Source organism: Aulonocara stuartgranti (assembly GCF_965226115.1).
Source record: "Aulonocara stuartgranti genome assembly, chromosome: 8".
NCBI classification, from domain to species: domain Eukaryota; kingdom Metazoa; phylum Chordata; class Actinopteri; order Cichliformes; family Cichlidae; genus Aulonocara; species Aulonocara stuartgranti.
This window is the reverse complement of record NC_138959.1, coordinates 4,435,541-4,455,744: the sequence shown is the minus strand read 5'-3', so window position 1 is coordinate 4,455,744 and position 20,204 is coordinate 4,435,541. Positions and strand designations below refer to the sequence as shown.

Here is a 20,204-nt window from a genome sequence, read left to right as displayed (position 1 = left end):
TCTTTGTTTACACCCTAGATGAAAGCAAATGGGCTGGAGGCTGCTGCGCGCAGACAGGTTGCATTTCATGACATGCAGTCATCGCCGCTCCACAGCGCCCCGCTCCGGCCTGCGCCTGCACTGCGACGAGAAGCCGTGCGCGCCCGGTGAGCGACTGCCGCTGAAGAGACGAGACCGCTGTCTGCACTCAGGTAAGAAAACCCAGACATATTTGTTTTATTTAACCGATCCGGTGTGGCTGCAATCACACCGAAACATCAGGAGAGCGGGCGACGTGCGGCTCAAACCCCGCGTCGTAATTCTGCGTCGGCATTCGGCCTGTCACTTGATATTTTATTTGCATGAGGTGGGAGAGGTTGGGCCTGTGCGCGTTTTACGTATAGAAATTTCGTGCACTTGAACACGAGGCGTATTTTTTTCTCTTATATCTCATGACAGCACAGATTCTCCTGCAGCAGCTTCATTTTGCGTGTTTTCGGGGCTCACGCTTTTCATTGTGCGCGATCTGCTCCTCCATCGACCTACAATAAACAGAGAAACGTGTTTTTGTTGCAGCCATCATCGCACCAGCCCTGGAGGTGCAGTCACCTCCCTACAAACACGATACATTCAGCGTTTTTCTTCCTCCTCAAGAGGAAAAAAAATGTCTCCATCATCCTCCGGAGCAGGTCCTGTTTTCGTTACTGCCACTCTGCTGCTGGCGCGCAGTAACGAGACTAATCCTCCAGAGTATTTATAATCTCATTAATAAAGAATCCCATGGGGGCAACAAAGCGGTGTTATTTCTCTAAGATTTACTGTAATTTAATAACACTTGTGTTCTTTGTGTCGTCGGCTTTGAGTGTGAATTTATGGCTGTATGCACCCCCCTCCCCTCCCGATATTCTGGATCTTTCGCTTCTTTCTTGCATCTGAGGCCTAAATGCTTTCCAGACTAGCTGCCTCACAAACCAGCTCCTTTGATTTTAATATGTGAGATTCTGACATGTAAATAGACGCAAAAACGAGAAGCCCCTGGTGTATTTAATTGATTTCCCTGCGTCTCTGTATTGTTTCGAGAGCGGATGGTGTTGGAAATCGGGATGAAGCAGTGCTTGTGCGCAAATGCCAAGCCCATTTTTTTTCGCCTTTTTTTCATATTATAAACAGAGGAGAGCGCCCATGTCTCCGTGTGCTGTCACACGGCCAGTGCAGTGAACCAGGCTGCTTATCTGACACATATGGGCTCTTGGGTAATCCTCCCAGGGTCAGCGGACGCGATCTGACCCACAGTAGGTGCATGAAAGCCTTTTAACGCGAACCCTTTGTGCCCGCCACATGAACAATATGTCATTTTTTCCTCTTTGGTTTGGTGGAGGGATGTTGGAGTGAGAATCTCTCGTCTCATTCCACGGACACACCTCTCTCCCACCCTCACTGGTTCTCACTCATTGCATCGATTTCTGTAACAATTACAGTGAAGAGGAGCGGGCATGTTGTAGTCAGTAACCGCAGCTGGGAGCCATTCCAACTGATGCGCAGAAAGCAGTGAAACACATCTCAGTGCCATCTTTTTGTTTTTTTGATAAACTCAGACATCCTTCTGCAAGTTTCTGCAGCACTTGGGCACGACTGGAGAGACACGCTGGTATGTGCACAGGGAGGTCTGAGAGGGGCTCCTCCCCCCAAAAAACACTGCTGGACATGTTCAGATCAGCCTTGAGGCATCTATCCTCTAAAACCTTTAGACTGTAGCTGATTCTCTGCTTTCGATTTGGGCATCCAAACCTGTCTAGTTGGATTAGCAGCACAACAAAGCTGGCAACTGAGTGCACACATCTCCAGCCAGGGGTCCCAGGTCCACTTCTTACTGTATGCATAATTAATTGAATGCTGGCAATATGAAGCACAATTTCAACTGCAGACAAGCCAGACGACGGTGCAGAGTTGTTGAAAAATGTCAATAAAAATAGGAAAGTTTCATATTTCCATTATAGCAGAACTTAAAAGACATTGTCAGTGTGTTGTTATATTTGAAAAATCACTGTGCAGCATATTTGGTACGATTGCTTTTATGCATGTAGATGAAATAATGTTTGATATCAGTTAAGTTGCCACCTGGTTTGTCAGGGACCAGAAATATGTTGGGTCCAGATTTTAGCTTTGAGATATGTGATTATAAGCTTGATAATTCTACATGATATATTTTTGGGAAGGTTATTTTTACATACTGACGCATGTACACTGGCTGTATTTTGGGTTTCTGGAGCACAGCACACAAAGTTTGTGAGCATCAAAATCAACATAGAAGAAGTCGAGACATCCCTACTTTTAGTCGCTTAACATGTCAAGCTTTTTACTCTGGAACATGTATTACTCTGACATTTTTCCACAAAAAAGACCAGCTTGCCCAGCCTGTGTCTCACCATAGTTGTGGTTTCTTGTTTTCACCAAAGAGACATTTCTGCTCCAGACCACTCAGATGTTTTCATTTAAGTAGCTGTTTGAGGAACAAAGAAGTAAAATCATCCGAGGCTTCGTAAGACAGGGAACTATATGCAGATTTGTTCAGAAGCACTCACTCATCAATCATCCGACCACCTCTGAGACTTATTCTGTGATCCTTTACATTCTGATTTTGACTGTATTTTTACCTGTTATGATGTATTTTTACATTGCTCTATTAGCAGTTTATAAGTGAAAAAAGGTGTGGTTAAAAAGCCAAAGGTCTCAAACTGACCCAACCTCCTTTTTGGGAATCATCAGCGGCGATGAGACCAAACAGCCTGAAAGCGATGCATCAGGTCAGGAGTGTAGCTAGGAGCAGTCCTATCATTTAACAAAGAATGAGGTCGTACAGGATTATTACAGTCCCAAGCATTAGACACGTCATCACTTGGCTAGAAAACGTCAAGCCTGAACTGTCAAGTCAGAATTGGATGTCCACCTAAAACAGTAGCAGCAGTGCATAAGGAGAAGATCCCGAAGGGGAGATTGGCTAAATGCGGTTTGAGTCCAGAACTTTATGATGGCACTTTTACTTTTAAAGCCTTTTCCTTCTACACACGACACTTGTTCTGGTATGCGGGTGTGTATGCTGTACAAACGGAGCAAATCCAAAAGAACTGGCGACGAAGCTGAAAGAAAACCTAAAGAACTGAAAACGCAGACGTGTGTAATGTAGTTAAAGATGCAGGCTGATGTGAGCAGTGCAGCTCTTTTGAAATAAATCAGTCACTCTCCTTAATGTGACTGCTGACTCCATCATGGCCTCAAGCGTCGGGCATTATGAAATGAGTCCGCACTGAAGTGCTCCATTTAGCAAAGACTGACAGCCTGTTGGCCCCTGTTGGCTCGAGTCCAAAGGCGACCGCATCCAGCCGGCCGGCTTCAGTTTGGACGGACCCGCCTGCAGAGCTTAGGCTGGCAGAATAAACAGCACCACAGCAATTAAGTCTCCAGAGTGGAGCTTTTCTAAAAGTTACTCAGATTTATTTGGCTTCAGAGCTCAAACAGGCAGCTGAGCTACTGATTTAAGGAAATATTCTTTTAAGTTACTTTATTATTTTTAAAAAGGCTCAAACTCCTCAAAAATGTCCGTGTGCTGCTCTTTCCCTGTTTTAAATTATTTGAACATTGCAAGAAGTTTGAGCATGTCATCAAGAGAGTTTGAAAGTTGTAACCCACATTTATATACCACTCTTGATTTAAAAGATATCTTTTTGATATCACTTTATGCATTGATTCTAGTTTACTGAACACATAAAGGACAAGATAAACCTCACAGTTTCACAAAACAAGCCTTTTTCTGGATGCGTTGCCTCATTAAATAGAAGAAGAAATGCCACAGCGGGATTTCAGCTGCATTCTTGTACACACTTAATTGGCACCATGCTGACTGAGGACTGGCTCATTGCATTGGGAAACCTGTGTGTGTGTGTTCATTGTGAACATACAGCAGCAGCTGGAGTCCCTGATTATTTAACAGTCTGCGCCGTGCAAACATGAGAAGAATTCCTCATATCTTGAATTCCATAATGCAACATTGTGGCCTCAGAAATGTCGCGGTTTGTCTTTTACTTCTTTGGAACCTAGAAGTACAAGTCTGGCATTGATTATGTGCCAGTTATTTGAATGTGAACTGAAAGGAGGATGCGTGTGAAGATAGCAGAGCAGGGCGTGGCTGAAATCCTGAAGGTGAAATATTGCAAACATTAGCTGCTTGTAGATGCGGGACGTCGGGGTGGTGCCGTGTGCAGACCGGCCCTGCAAGATGTTTCCCCTCCAGCGCTTAGATGGAGGGGAAAATGGAAACGGGCTCCACCTTCAGCTCCTCCGCTGCAGGGCCGGGCCCACATTAGGAAGGTAGAGTCAGAGTGTGCTGGCTGCCGGAGGCTGGGCCAGAGCACAGAGAGAGGGAGAGAGCGAGTGGTGAGCAAAGTAGGTCAGAGATACAGAGGCAATCAAGCATGAGAGCAGCATCCTCGTCTCTCAGCTGAGCTACACGCAGGGCTGGTGAGGCGGCAGGCCCGTACACGGCATCAGACGAATGCCTTTGTTTCTCAGTGTGAGCCATTTTACCTCTAAAACTGTCACACACTCAATGAATTGGTCAATAACATTAGATTGGTTGAGAGTTGTTGGGATTTGTCGAGTATAAATGCTAAATATAATCTGGTTTCAGCTTCTCAGATGTGAAGTTGCTGCTTGTTTTTACTTTTATGTCAGTGTAAATGAAATATCTTTGTTTTTGCACACTAAAAACAGAAAATCTGCCCAGGTTTCTTCTGTAATACATAGCAGCTGAGACCATGACTCGATCAATCCGTAGATAAAACTTAATTAATCTGTAAAAATGCTAAGGACTGAACTGGATTTGTCTTATTATGGTTTCAAAATAAGCCTTAGACTGTATATAAAAGATGGACATAGCCTGGTTTGTGAAGTTCTGTTATGAAGACCATATTTGGACAAGAAGATGGAGTGCTAATATAAAAGCTAACGCTGGCAAACGCTGCTCAAAAGCTGTATCTGTGCATCATACTGAAAGAGATAGTGTTAATTAGTGCAAAGTAACATACAAAAAGAGAAGAAAGTCATTAAAACTGGAGCAAAGACTTCTGATAAGTCCACTAAAACAGCGGTCCCCAACCCCCGGGCCTCGGACCGGTACCGGTCCGTGAGTCGTTTGGTACCGGGCCGCGAGAGTTGAGGCTCAGGTGTGAAATGTATGGATTTCAGGGTTTTTATCGGTTTTCAGCGTTATTTTGTCATCGTTTTTATCGTTTACTCGGTTTTCCTGGGTCTTTTCACGTGTGTTATGAATAAATCTTCTTTTTTTCGGTACCGGTACTAGTTTTATTTTGTTGTATTTATCCGCGACACCTTAAAGGCCGGTCTGTGAAAATATTGTCGGGCATAAACCGGTCCGTGGCGCAAAAAAGGTTGGGGACCGCTGCACTAAAATGCTCCAGAAAGCACAAACACAGTTAAGAGGCACAGCTCAGTTACTCAAATTAGCAGAGATGATCCGTAACGGGCAGCTAAGGACCCGTGCTGGCACTCATCCACTTATACAGACAGTAACCCTCATTATTATTTGTCAATAAAGGATAATTAGCAACTAAAACCTTTTATATTTTTCTGTTTTTTGGGCCGGCTTTAAGAATAATGCAATTTCATAATTTTCATTATTCAAGTGTCCCCAGATTGCTGCATATTTGTAATTCTACATGTTCAGATTATAAAGGAAGCTGCACAAACTGTTTGTAAAGTCAAATCTGAGTCCACTTAACTCTGGATCATTATGACTTGCAGGTTTGGAGTTCTTCTAGTAGCCAACTTTATATCAGAAATAAACATTTGCAGCCTGTTACAGATATAACAGCTGACAGGGTAACCTTTTTATAACTCGTCTCTCTGGATTCTGCAGTTATGGGCGTGGTTTCTTTGATTGGCAGGTGTCCTCACCACTCGATTGTGTTTAAGCTGTTGGTGCTGCTAAAGTGTTTAATGGGAAATAATACATGGCACAGCACATCTAAGTAGTTTGTGTTTCACTTTTGATTAATGAAATTCTTCAGTTTTACTGTTTGGTTAGTTGGAAGCACTTAACAGATACCTGTGTCTACTGCTAGCTGCTGACTTAGCAACCCATTAACATTTAAATATGGTCCCTTCTTGGCCCTAAAAGCCAACATGACAGTGGCCAAAGTGCGGCTGCAGCTTTATATACAATTTATGGTTAATCTTTATGAGCAACATATCAGGAATTCTGCAGGGATTCAAACTTATCTTAATTGTCGCACTAGGGGAAACAGCAGAAACACAGGAAATAAAGTGCATCTTGCTCTAAATTTGAGCTAAATGCACACACACACACACACACACACACACACACACACACACACACACACACACACACACACACACACACACACCTAATTTCAGACTGCTTGTCTCACTGAGTGCTCAGAGCTCTTGGAGCTGTGTCAACATCCCTGTTGACCGAGCTCCTTGCAGAGGCACGGTCTGTGCCAAGATCACATTTTCACACGCCCCTGAGAGGAACAAGCTGCATCAGCAGCCCTCTGAGGCTTTTCCCCCTCATGAAGCTGCGACAAAGACTGCTGTCACGTTCCCTTTCTGCAGCAGGTGAAATGTGTGTGTGTGTTTTTGTCCCAGTTCAAATCATTAAGGAGGTGCTGGTCCCGTCTAAAGTGTTTCTGTTGTAAAGTTTGCAGAGGACCGAAATTAGTGAAATGCTCTTGGGAAGGAGAGTTTACAGGACTGCTTCCGCCCGAGCATTTCTGATAACGGGCTTAAGATCGCCTCTATTTTTAAAATTAGATGTGGTGAATCTGTTATGTATTTGAGCTATAGATTCTTTATTTTGGCCTTACTGTCTCAGGCAGAGGATATGATTCACACTAACGTACAGTGCTCGTGTACACATGATTATCTGAAGGATCTGCTCCTTATCAGACTCGAGTTTGTTTGCTCTCCAACCGTCTGAGTTCCCGGATGCAGAGTGAACGACCTCTCGGAGGGATTGTCTTTGCTGGCACGAGTGCTGCCTTCTCCTTGTTGTTTGGATTCTGTCATGTGTAACGCTACAATGAAGGGTTTTGTTGGGGAACTGTGTGTGAGGACCGGGAGAGTGCACTATTCATTAGAGCTCCTATGGGATACACACTTATATAATGTATTAGGACCTCCTCCTATGTTAATGAGTTTTTTTGTCAGAATAAAACTGCTTTTAATCCATGTAGTTGTTGTTTAATCCATGTAGTTGTTGTTTAATCCATGTAGTTGTTGTTTAATCCATGTAGTTGTTGTTATCATTAAAGTACAAATAAACAGGCTGGCGCTTTTCTATTCAATTTGACTACTCAAAGTAGCTGTAGCTGAGAAACCAGCTTATCCACTGTACAGCTGAGTGAAATGGCAACAACTTGGCTAATGTTGACATGAAAAATTAAGGTGTGCTTCTCCAGACAGTGTGCGAGTCTGTGTTTAATGCTGAGACAGGTGGAGTCCTGTGATTGGCCCATTAGAGTTTGCCCTCTTTGGATTGGGCCTTTGGATGGCTCCAGCTGACATCCACCTTTTCTCGCTCCTGGCAGTGAGCTACAACAGTTTAAGTAGCCCTTCACTGTTAAACTGTAAACACCAAGCATACTGTGTGTACATCACACACATTAGTGACTCTTTTTGTTGAACCATCTCTCCTGTTTTTGTCCTATAACAAGGTTTATCCTAGTCATTCGGTAATGAACATAACAGCTACGTCGTGGGTGTATAAATGACTTATCTGGGTATCTCAGCTCCACATGGCCGAGTTTTTAATAACTTAAAGAAAGCCCAAGCTTCTTCAGTTCTAAGAGCAAATGTGGAGAGTCCCAGATTTTAAGCCCTATGGGAGTGTCCCCAAGAGGGTCATGGACCCCGTATTGATCCTCTGTCTAATCACATGAGCCAAGGAGTGAAAACTGGTGTGGGTGAACCTGTGTGAAACCTAGCCCCACTCTATCATGTGATTTACTAAGGTCAAATGGCCCAGGATTGACCTCAGTAAATTGTGACCCGTGCCTGTTTTCACACCTTGGGCTTAAAATTGGGGACTCTTAGAATTGAAGAAGCTTCCCGGTTGAGAGGTGAAACGTCTACAAGAAACTTAAAGAAGTTCAGATGCTTTTCTTTCCAAGCTCCTTAGACCTGCTAGATCTTATTCCTCTATAGAAGTGAGTGCCACACTTTATTTTGCCTCACTTCTTCTGCTGGAAATACTCACTATTCACAAGTAACTACGATGACCTGGATGACTGAGAACCTTTACAGACAATATCTATCAGGCTTTGACGAACTCACAGCAGGTGATTGGATGAATTCTCTGTGTAATTGAACTATGAGGAGAATCGAGCTTCTTTGTGAAAACGAGCCTCTCTGTGGTGCTTAAGCCTGATCTTGTTTCCACCTTGTCCCTTTTCTGTCATCTGTGCTGAATGTGGAGCGCTGTTTAAACACCCAAGGTCAGGAGACATGAAGGTACACAGAGGGAAGGTCGCATAGCTGGGCTGAGCGTGCCTTTAGGGTGGGTTTTATAGGGTGGGTAACTATAGCAACAGTTCAGGCGCTGCTGCTCTTAAGACGACGTTTGCATCAGGTGGCGTCACAGGAATTCGTGAGATTTGTTTTCAGTAAAAGCAGAGAGTTCAGGTGTTTCCGTATGCGGCTGGCATGCTCCTGAACAACTCTTGGGTGATGTGTTTAGATGAGGAGGAGGCCCAGCAGCAGATCCAGGACATAGAGACACTCTGTCTCTCAGCTAACTTACATCTGTGGGCAGAACCTCCCAGAAAGAAGTGGGGGAGGTGGTTAGTGTGAGCGAGGTCTGGACATTTCGGTAGCATCGAGCTAAAGTAAGGGCAGCAGAAGATGGAGCAGGTTTTTCTTTTTTAATAAGCGTTCATGAGGTTATTACGATTTTATAAGCTGCTCATAGTATTTTCATGTATAAATCTTAATCTGTAAAGTAACGAGTAACTGTATCGGCTGAATAAATGCAGTAACAGAGAAAAGCCCAGAAGGATAAAGCATTAAATGGGCCAAACTTTCACTTTCATTCTTGAGGAAATCCACTTTCCCTCGCTGAGTTAGAAGCAGCAGTTTTTGCACTTGCTGTTTTATTTCCGTGACTACTTTGACAATTTTATGTGCTACTATAATAGCCGCTTTAAGCTGTATTGTACATCTCAGAGATTAAAGTGTCATGTTTATGTGCCAAAGTAGACATGAGGGCGAAACCGAAGGCCAGAAGCTGCCAAATCTGCATCACCAAACAAACTCGGGGCATGCAGTTTGGATGCACAGACTGATTACGGCATAAGCTGTCCACACTGTCCGCGTGTGTGTGTTTGTGTCAGAGGAGAGGGAAAAAATATGATTCAAGCTGAAAAGCGCTGATGTAACCAGAGGCTCGGGTTTAATCTGACATGTAATCCTCTTTTTATGAGATTGGACGCAATTCACATCTCGGCGGTTGAAGGAGCGTCAGTGTTGTGTTGTACAGTGGGGAGCGTTTGCATCCTGATGACCTGCCTGCCACGGCTGAGACGTGGCTGCACTTGTTGTTGCAGTTAGTCAGTGGGTGTTTAGGAAGTGCAGCCCTGTCACAGCGAGGACAGCGTGCACATGGGCAGAGGGCACTATTTTTGTCTGTGAGGCTGTAACCTGAAGCGCTGACCCCACGTCAGGATGTATAAATAACAAGGTTTTCACAGGCACAGTGTCTGTTTACATTCTGTGGTGACGGGCTTGTTCTGCAGGCCGGAAGACAAAGTGTCTGTTAAGTGCGCCATCATTACAGCCATTTTCTTGCTTGTCAGCTACTTTCAGCTGACATGTGTAACGTGACACACCCTGGACCTTCAGTACTTCATTAATTTGCTTTTTTCTTCCTGCAGCCCGACCCGCGACTGGCAATGGAGTACGTGAACAACGCGAACAGCTACAGTTCTGGAGACACCATGAGCAGCTCCTTAGCCAACATGACCATCAAGGATCAGCACCACCAGGAGAACGGAGTCAAAATGAAAGGTCAGACATTAGAAATACAGTCTGGAAGCAAAATAGGACCCAACACACAAATGCAAACTCACTAAAAATGACAAGAAAGTGTCTTTAATGAGATCTTTTTCCAGCTTCAGCTCAACTTGTGAATCCTCTGAGCTCCACTGGTGGGTCTGAAATCAGTCTGATGACAGAGAGCTGTGAGATGTTGCTGCACTTTGGTTGGCAGATGATTTGGATTAAACAATGAGCAGCTTTCTTTTCTTCTGTCTGCAAACCATTATTTCTCACAGCACGAGTAGAGATGATGCTATTTTTGTGCTGTTAGACCTACGCATGTTCAGTTTCCAAGGATACAAAAGATTATCTGATGGTGCACGTCCAAAGAATCTGTCAATTCCACGCTTCTCATTGATCGTAGCTAGCCGCCCCTCTAGTAGAGGGAAGACAGGAAATTACATGACCCCACTCTTCATCAGTATAAAAGCATAGAGCGGGTTTATGCAATCAGGGGGATCCAATGTGATACAACACCTCTGGAAACTCTTGGAAAAGTATTATTTTTAAGGAAAAAATTGAGACAACAATGTGGTTTTTGTAGTATGAGGAAAAACTGTGCAAGTGAGCCATCGCGTTGGTTTTGGTTTAATATCCGGGATCAGCTCGTGTGAGGGCTTTATATGTTCAGCTCAGACTGTAGGAACAGGAGAGGCCTATCGATGATCTATCACCTCCTTTTTATCACTTACTTTTATTACCACAAATAATTAACTGTAAAAACTTAGCTAAGTTGAACTTTAAGTAAAAATCAGTGTAATATGAATCATTTTAATATCATTCCATATTTTCCCTCCGTTGTCCACCTACACTGAGGCTCACAGTCGAGTGTCCAGTGCTGGTGTGTACCACACGTTCTCTGACAGCCCGTTCTCACTCCCGAGGCGTAACATGCCGACGTTTTGTCACAACGTTTTGACCTTCGGCGTTCTTATGGTACGCGGCAGGTTATGGCCGAAATCCAGTGCAATGACGCTCCCACAGTAATAGACGTTCCAGCCCTGTATTCCAGCCCTAAACCTAACCTTTTTCCTGACCTTAACCAGGACTTTAATGATGTTAAATAGCGTGTTTCTAAGCGATTTGAAGAAAAAGAGCGAACATGTGTAGATTGAGTCCATACGGTTCTCATATTTAGGAACGTGGTGGGTAGCCGAAAACGTAATATGTTGACGATTTGTCACCTAGCGTAAAATGTTACGCTTTTGGAGTGAGAACGTGTTGTCTCTGAATATACCCGAAGACTTATATATTATTAGTCTGATGAAAACTGACCTACAGAAGTACAAACTCATTTTGTACACCAGCAACAAAAATCCGTCTGATTATGAAATGTGAAAAATGCTAAATTCGTACTTGTTGTCAACCGCTCTTCATCTGCAGTTAAGCTCTAAAGGTTTGTGAGGTGCCCACAACAATAAAACCTCTGAGGTATTATCTTCCTTGTGTTAATAACAGCTTCCTGAAAAGGGATCAACGATGGACGTAGCCACCATGATCCCACCCGGTAATAAAACTGACTGATTGATCACTGCGTCACTGCTAACACTGAGGCTAAATGTTACATGTGGATAAATAGGAGGAGAGCCGTTAGCAGGCTGTAATCAAACTCTATGATCACATCACATAGACTGAGCTAGCTGCTAATTATAGCGAACTGTAAAAATGTCTCTGAAATTACAGCATGTTTGAGTGGAAGTTATGTAAAATGTTTTAATATTTAAATATAAATGAAACTTTGTGCTAAAGAATAAACAGCTTTGCTCTTTTGTGCAATAAACACTTTTATTATTAAGTTTCTTACCTATTTAGCATTTATAAGCATATAAAAGCCTGGAGTAAATGATTTGTCGTTTTCCTTTGTAGCACTGATGGAAAGAGGCTGTTATGTAAACAGATTATGACATCTTAATTAAACACAGTTGCCAAATTGTAAAATCCAGTTTGTCTTCATTAGAGGATTTAAATGCTTTATATTAATTATTATATTAAACTACAATTTAATGTGTTTTAACAACGTATGAAATGCATGTATTAGCTGTGTGTGGGGCTCACAGGTAAAGGGTTTCTAATTAAAGCTTTAATCCTAGAATAGACATCAAAGAATGTCAAAGAGAAGAATTTAAAAGTAGAGTTAAACCAAATTTCACTGTCGTCTGGGTGGAGGCCGAGCTCCTGAGTTTCTACAGAGCTTTGTTTTAATCTCTTACATAATGGATAGAAGACATGCTCGACTGCAGCTGCACTGTGTTCTGTAATCCGGGCATCTGGGTCAGACCCCTGAGAAAGAGCCCCGTCTCCATCCAGCTCCACTGTTCGCTCGCAATTCAGTCCATAAACAATCGGGCCTTTAACGCAGCACAGAAAGCATTTTCAGAAAGCTCCATTTGATGCCTGAAACGTAAACGAAGAGCAGATAAATGGCTAAAGATGCATCGTGTTTGCTTCACTGTGTTTGGACAGATTTATTCGTCACAGAGCGAATAATCAGTGTCAGACCTCTCAGCAATGTGTTCTCCCCTTTTTTTCTAATCTACCCAAATCAACCACATGGCTAATTAGTACGTAGCCTAGCTTTCCCCAGTTTACAGCCCTCACTAGTGCATTCGTTCTCCCCGTTTCCATTTCCCATCATCTTATGTGCTAACAGGAAGCAGCGCACAGAGTCAGGTCCATCTGCAGGGGTAAACAACACATGTATCAGCAGTGAAACACAAAGTGAGTATCCCTTTAAGCAGCAGATGTGGTGTGTGGAAAGTGACGTATTTGTAAAGTGAGATTAGTTCGTTTAGGATATTTAGAGCTTTTAGCCATCTGATGCTTTAGAGGTGCTTTGCTTAGTTCTTTGGAGTGATGCATACAAAATTGGAGCTTTCAAAACTGTATCTATTGATCTGCAAGGAAGTGCGATACAAACAAGAGATAATTTAGTGTTTTAATTTTGTTTTCAACTGTAATCTCATAGTTATGGGTTTAAAATGTCATAATTAAGAGAGTTAGAGACTTTCCTGATCTAATGCCTCATAAATATTATTGTAATAACAATTCTAAAATTAGATAATTAAGAGATTATAAACAGAGCTTCATAATTAATCCCATAATGTTGATTTATTACAGAATTACAGAATTACACCGTCCGAGTCCATAACGGGACAGATTTTAACATTTTGGCGGTGTCATCAAAGACGTGGTACGCCTCCAGGCGTTTTTTGGTTGCCTTGGTGACACATCCCCACTGTGTCTGGATGCTGCAGACATGAAACAACCTTCCCGTTAAAATTTGTTAGTGTCAAAATCTGAAAAACATAATTATCTAATTAAATTATCTAATTAATTTAAGATAGTCTGATATCCTGTAAGTGGTGTACAGCAAAACAAGGGCACCAAATACGACCTAAACTGACTGCCAGACTTTTATTTATTATAAATAATTCATTAATAAAACACAAACATTTTAGGCTATTGTTTTTATCTACTCTCCCAACACTGCTGATACTTGTGACTAACAAAATGGGGTAAACGTCTAGGCTGTCTGGATTTTTGGTGATTTGCTGAAGTCTTTACATGAAGCAGATTGTATGTGAGGATGACCTGATGAACACACAACAGTATAATCCAGGAAATATATGTCTAGTTTTCTAAACCGGACCTTAACATAATCCAAATCTGCCATGTAGCCCTCAGTCAAGCTGAGGCTGGCGATGCTGTCTGAATGCATCGTTCCAGAAATAGTCTTCCTTTTTGGAAAATCGAGGCAGTAGCTCTGCTGTAGTTCAGTATTTATTGTTTTAAGGTGAGTAGACTGTGAATAAATGTGTTACCTCCTTAAACAGAGCCGACTGAAGACTTTTCATGGTTCTGGGTTTAAATGTCAGACTGCCGCTGATGCCTTTTAACCATTTTGAATTCTGCTTCACAGTTGACCTCTAAGCAGCATGTGTGGTTGGTTTTTTCCAAGTTTCTGTCACGATTACCTCGGCTTTGACCTCCAGTTTACCTTTGATTTGCAGAGGATGAAGCAGCACTCAGTGAGAATGGGGTGAATTCTGTGTCTGAGCTCTCTCAGCCAGACAGCAGCCACTGTGATGACGAGGCGCAGCCCGGTACGCCCGCCTGCACTTCTGACATGAAGCCTGAGCTGCAGCTTAACCCGTGTTTTAGCTCTTATTTAGCATGGTTCAGTTTGTGTGAAAATCATCACTTGATTTATCTTCTTCATTTAGAGCTCTATTGAGAGAAACGCTCGTCTTGGTTTGCTGGTTTTCTTTTGCTCCCTAACTCTAAACTTTTATGATTCAAGTTTGAGTTTTCTTGCTAAAACCTTTTGATTTGCCTGATTCTACAGCGAGTTGTGTTGTTACCACACAGAGTGCAATAAGAGCCAGCGAACATGAACAGATCAGTGACTAACATGGAAAACAATGCCCCTCTGTGCCTGTACGATGTGGCCACAGTAGCGTCACTCCAGCCCGGGTCGAGCAGGCTTTGATCATAAATACTGAGACTGACAGCTTTTTCAAAGCGAAGCGAGGTGGGAAGTCATCGGGCTGAAAAACCTCCTTGATCTCTTTAACAGCTTCTGAAGCTGCTGACGTGTGGTAGTAAACACAACATTAGCCTGAGCTGTGTGAACCTGATGAAGTGTCAGATTAGACTTTAACAATTCCTGTTGATGTTTGACTGAGATCCATTTATCCAACAGCAGAGGCGCCTGCAGAGAAAGCAGGAGCTGAAGATACAGAGAGCACCGTGAGCAAAGACGAGGGGCAACTCGGTACGCCTCCAGACGCTGAGCTGCTGCCTCTTTTCTGCTGCTCGTGCTTCCTTTTGTTTCCCCAGCATCGTTAAAAGAATAGCAGGACATTTTGAGAAATACACTTACTCGATGAGATGTGCAGCTACAGCTGTTAGTTTAGCTTAGCTTAGCATGAGACTCCACTTGTTTACGTGGGTTATGTATGTAGTGGAAGCAGGAGGCCCCCTGACAAGTCCTGTAACACTCAGTTATTTATTAAAAGAAGGTTTTCTCATGTGAACTACAATTCAATTCAGTTTTATTTATATAGCACCAAATCACAACAACAGTTGCCTCAAGGTGCTTTATATTGTAAGGTAGACCCTAAAATAATACATACAGAGACCCCCTATGACAAGCACTTTGGTGACAGTGGGAAGGAAAAACTCCCTTTTAACAGGAAGAAACCTCCGGCTGAACCAGGCTCAGGGAGGGGCGGGGCCATCTGCCGGTTGAGACTACAGAAGAGGTCGACTTCATTCACATTTGAAATGCTCACAAAATTTGAGGTTGAGTGCATGCAGGAGACCAAAGTTGGTATCCCATTTTGGGAAGAGGAAGAAAAAGGAAAATTCCATCGGAAATAGATACCAAATTGAAAATTCGGGGAGTTCTAATGAATTTATTAGTGGACTGACCTTCTGTCTCCACAGATATGCATTAAGAGACACGGCAGTAAAGCAAAGTTAAAATTATATGATTTTGCACCTATAACTATCATGTCAGCTAGTTGTCTCTGTTACCCATTATAACATAGCTCATTATATGCTAAGCTGGTTGACTGTAGCTAATATTGTCTTTATTTTGCGTGTACAGACGTGAGAACAGTGTTAGTGTTTCAGCACGTTCTTCCCAGACCATTAAACACTCTGGTTATTCTCAGAAATTCCTCCAATGTTGTTAAGATTGTTGCAAGCTTCACTTTTTTCTGTGGATTTTGTTGTTCATATCCATTTTCTTTCGCTTTCACACATTGTTTGGTTAGTTGGTTAGTTTTAGGTAGAGATGGCACGATACCACTTTTTTATGTCCGATACCGATACCGATATCATAAATTTGGATATCTGCCGATACCGATATGAATCCGATATAGTGTTTTTTAATCAACAAAACTGTTTTTTAAAATATCTTGCTGCATTTTGCAAGTCTGCAAGTTCATACTCAAGTTTAAAACAACAACTACACTAAAGCTATTCTGTTATACCTGTATACAAAAAAATATTTCATAGTTCAGCAATACTGATCAATCTAATAAACTTAAACCTACACCATCCTCACTATTCTGGTATTTTAAAGAGTACTTAGCGTAAATATTAAGAAACCTAACTAATAGGGTTCCAACTCCCAGCAACAACAAAAATAAAAAAATAAAAAATAGGGAACCACCCCTCACGCTCCACCTCATGATGCTTAATCGACGTAATCAACCTTAATTTGATGCAGTGTGAAAAAAAAAATGCACAGAAATCAATTATTTTTCAAGAAATATTAAATAGATTCAACATCTTTCTTCAACAAAATTGCAGACTGCACAGATGGTACCTTCCCAAAGGAAAAAGTACTATAGCTTACTAGGGTGTATATATTAGACTTAATAGTCACTATATACAGTAATTGACTTTATTCATTTTACATCAAATTAAAACTTTGGGTGTCAGATAATTATTTATTAAAAGCTAGACATTTTAAATGAGAATAAGAAAGAAAAGTATGTCTTTGTGCCCCCTTTTCCCTGTTAATGCCCTATCGGCCCCCCTGGCTAAACTTTGCTAGATCCGCCCCTGCACAGTTACCAGCGTCAGCTACGTAGAAAAAGATCCTCGAGTAGAAAGTAATATTAAATAAATTCTAACAACAGCTTATCAAGCTTAAATGTGCTGCTGTTGTTCAGCCGCTGGTTTCCTCTTTCTGGTGCAAAGTGGGCCAAAAACAAACAAGAGACACGGACTCGCGACAGAAAAGCCGATCAGCTGATCATTAAGCAGTTTCATGATTGAAGTAGCAGCCGGAGAGCGAGAGGCAGTCGCTCGTTAAGCTTAACGCAGGAATGCTTTACAAACATTCAGAGATGGACTTACACACTTGCTTTACTTCTCTCGGGGATAACTTTGTCGGAGATGAAATGCCAGGTTGCTAGCGAAGCTCCAAATGCTATCCAGACCACCGACAGGTCCCGCATGCCACAGTGGCTCTATCACGTGATGCATACTGCTCCGACGTGCTAACGTTCTGAGGTGAGTTACGGCGTGTTGCAAGTTTTGTGAGGTGCTTTCGTGATATTTAATGGATCGGATTACATTTTTTATTTTTCTCCGATATCCGATCCAGTAATTTAGGTCAGTATCGGACCGATACCGATACGTAATATCGGATCGGTCCATCTCTAGTTTTAGGCACAAAAACTACTTGGTGAGGTTTAGAGAAGGGTAATGATTTTGGTTAAAAGTCGCCCTGCTCAACCTTGCACGCTGTAAAATGACATAAAAGCTGATGGTGAGTCGTCACTGATGCCAGAGGAACCTTTATGACTTCTTATTCTTAGATAACTCTCACAGAAGAAAGTTGATAAGTGTATTTTTCAAAGTGACCAAAGCTTCCTGCTGCTGCTCTGTATGTTTGTGCGTTTCTTTCAGTATCTTCACTGGAAAACAGAGTTTCTGGGTTTCTGTTTTGGCTTTGCTTTTTTCTTCCAATGCTTACTTTCAGACGGTTATATATGCGGCCCCTTCCAGAACTGCAACATGATCGTAAGAAGGCTCGAGAGGCAAACATGTCCCCCTTTTTTTAAACAAAAAGATGGTTACATCCTGGCTATTTCAGAATGAAAGGAACGTCCAGACCACAGGCAGATTTAAGAGTCCTGTGATCTGTTAAACAGATGCACGGTTGCGGGGAAAGCCAGGGTAATGTTTAAAACAGCTCAAGTACCACACAGAGCAGCGTTCAGTGTGGTACTGCTGCACGAGGCAAGAAAATAAAAGCCTGCTTATCCATCTTTATGATTTTGAATGATGTCTTTATCTAACCTGTATTTGCTGTGGGCTTTCTGCTTTGACTGAAGACATGCTGTATGCAAGCTTTTATTGATTCGTTTGCACCGGGTGGGTGTATTAATCACACACGAGTGACAGAGAGCCATTACTGACTGAGCTCTCTATCTTTTCCATCTGTCTCATTATGTTCCATCAGCAGCAGGAGCGTCTTCAACAGGTAGGCTGTTGTATGTTTTATTGATTGCACGTAGACAGTATTTATTTACTGCAGGAGATAGATATGAATGAGCCTAGGTGCAATGAAAGCAACCTCAGAGAGGAAGCAGCTGATCACTCTGTTGTGTTTTAGTATGTTCCATATAGTGTTAAATTAAATGGATCCTCTATTCTCTACAGTTGTTGTCAGAAGTTTACAGACACGCATGAATATTGTGGTAATTTTGGGCTTTTAATGATTTCTTCAAACTGTTTTTTCTCCAGGGTTCAATGATTGTGCAACATACATCTTTGTTGACTTTAAAAAACAAAAACAAATAAAGTTTTTTTGATTTTCTCTAAGCCACACATGGTCAAAATGATAGGTTCACTCCCACTAATATCAGTTTAAATGTCCCTTAGCAAGTTGCAACTCGGCCGGATGTTTTTTGTATCCATCAACAAGCCTGTTGGCATAATTCTGTCTGGACATTTGCCCGCTGTTCATGGCAGAATCAGTGGAATTAATTTAAAGTGGTTGGTTTCCTGGCACATACTCGACTTTTAATCGTAATCCACAAATTTTCAAATCAAAGCGTAGAGGTCGGTGCTTTGGGGAGGCCATTAGTTTATACATGTATAGTCTTTATTGTAGGGTTTTTACCTTACAGTATAAATCACCTTGAGACAGCCTTGTTTGTGATTTGGTGCTATATAAATACAATTGAATTGAATAGTCCTTCTTCTTCATTATTCCATCCACTTTGTTTGATGGCACCACCACCATGACAGACCTGACCCACATCACTCACCTGTGCTCCAAACATCATGGTGACCAAACAATCTTTGTCTCGCCTGGTCATCAGGCTTTTCTCCAGAAGGCATTTGGCTTGTCCGTAAAGGGGAAGTCTCAAATTTCAGTCAAGCTTGAAGGTGTTGGTGTTGGAGCATTGGATTTTGGATTTTTGGAGGGCTTTCTTGTTTTGGCATCTTCTCAATCCCTGAAGATGTAAACCTTGCTTCACTGTGATCAGCCATGCTGGTGTTCAGGCAGTTTCATGGTAGGCTTGAGCCTTGGTGGTTGTTCCTGAACATCCTAACCAGTTTACTCTCATCTGACGATGACAGTTTGGGTCTTCCTCAGCAAAGCAGTGACAGAATAACTTTTACTTTCATGCAGTTGTTCAAACTGCTGATCTTAAAACTGCAGTTTTTTAGAAATGGCTCCAAGAACCTTTCTAACTTCCAAATGCTGCAAAGAAGAACTACCAGCTCTAATCAATCACAGTCACTAATGAGAAGTTAATAGACCTCTGCTTTGTCAAGTTAGAACCTTCAACACCATTAATTCAAAGATTTAAGTGGATGTATGTATATATCTGAGCCTGTGTCTACAATTTCATATTTTTAATATATTCAAACTCGTGTTACCCAAGTCCTTAAACATGTATGTTGTACAATCATTCCACCTCTGGAAAAAAAACTGTTCAAGGAAATAATTATAAGGCTGAAATCACCACAGCATCCATGTCTGCATATGTAAACCTCTGACCACAGTTTCTGATTTTCCTGCTACTATATTAAAGAGTCTGGAGTGTTCCACCTGAATTCAGATGTAATCAGTCACTTCAGTTTATTTAAATGGTAAAACACGCACATCTTTAAAATTTCTGCATCAGTTTCCTTTAATGATGCGTTTATGGATTAAAGGTTAAAAACACCACCTTCTCCTCTCGGCTGATTCCTGTAAGGGTCGGCAGATCATCCGCCTCCATCTAAACATTACACCAAGCATCATTTAAAAGTTCAAAACAACAAACTTGCGCAATATGTAAATATAATAATTTAGCACAAGTTATTATTTTTTCATTATTTTATTTTTAGAGTATTTCTATAGTTTTAAAACGGCACTAACCCTCACCCATTACGGTAACAATAAGAAACAATAAAGCACTTTTTTATAATTATTATTCAGTCTTTACATTTTTTTCTATTTTCTATTTTGTTTTGTTTTTAGATTTGAGCATCTGCAGTTTTCAATTCGAGATTCCTGGAATTGAACATTATTTTCAGTTTAAAGGGAAAATGTGTTATAATGAATAGTTTTTCTGATA

The 20,204-nt window shown here is 41.8% G+C and overlaps 1 protein-coding gene across 24 annotated transcripts in view; it reads left to right on the top strand.

The window, feature by feature from the left end:
• The window catches only part of LOC309713243 (microtubule-associated protein tau-like), a 38,724-nt gene continuing 18,520 nt past the window's right edge, over nt 1–20,204 (top strand). For 2 of the 24 annotated variants that reach the window (XM_082544688.1, XM_082544698.1), the window contains exons 1-6: nt 1–191; nt 9,945–10,077; nt 12,670–12,825; nt 14,118–14,210; nt 14,810–14,881; nt 18,095–18,112. In XM_082544688.1, the coding sequence (XP_082400814.1) occupies nt 9,963–10,077; nt 12,670–12,825; nt 14,118–14,210; nt 14,810–14,881; nt 18,095–18,112 (454 nt within the window). In that variant the 5' untranslated portion in view covers nt 1–191; nt 9,945–9,962. Of the gene's footprint in view, nt 192–9,944; nt 10,078–12,669; nt 12,826–14,117; nt 14,211–14,809; nt 14,882–18,091; nt 18,113–20,204 lie in introns of all 24 variants that reach the window. The other 22 variants (XM_082544710.1, XM_082544687.1, XM_082544706.1 and 19 more) reach the window with 19 other exon arrangements.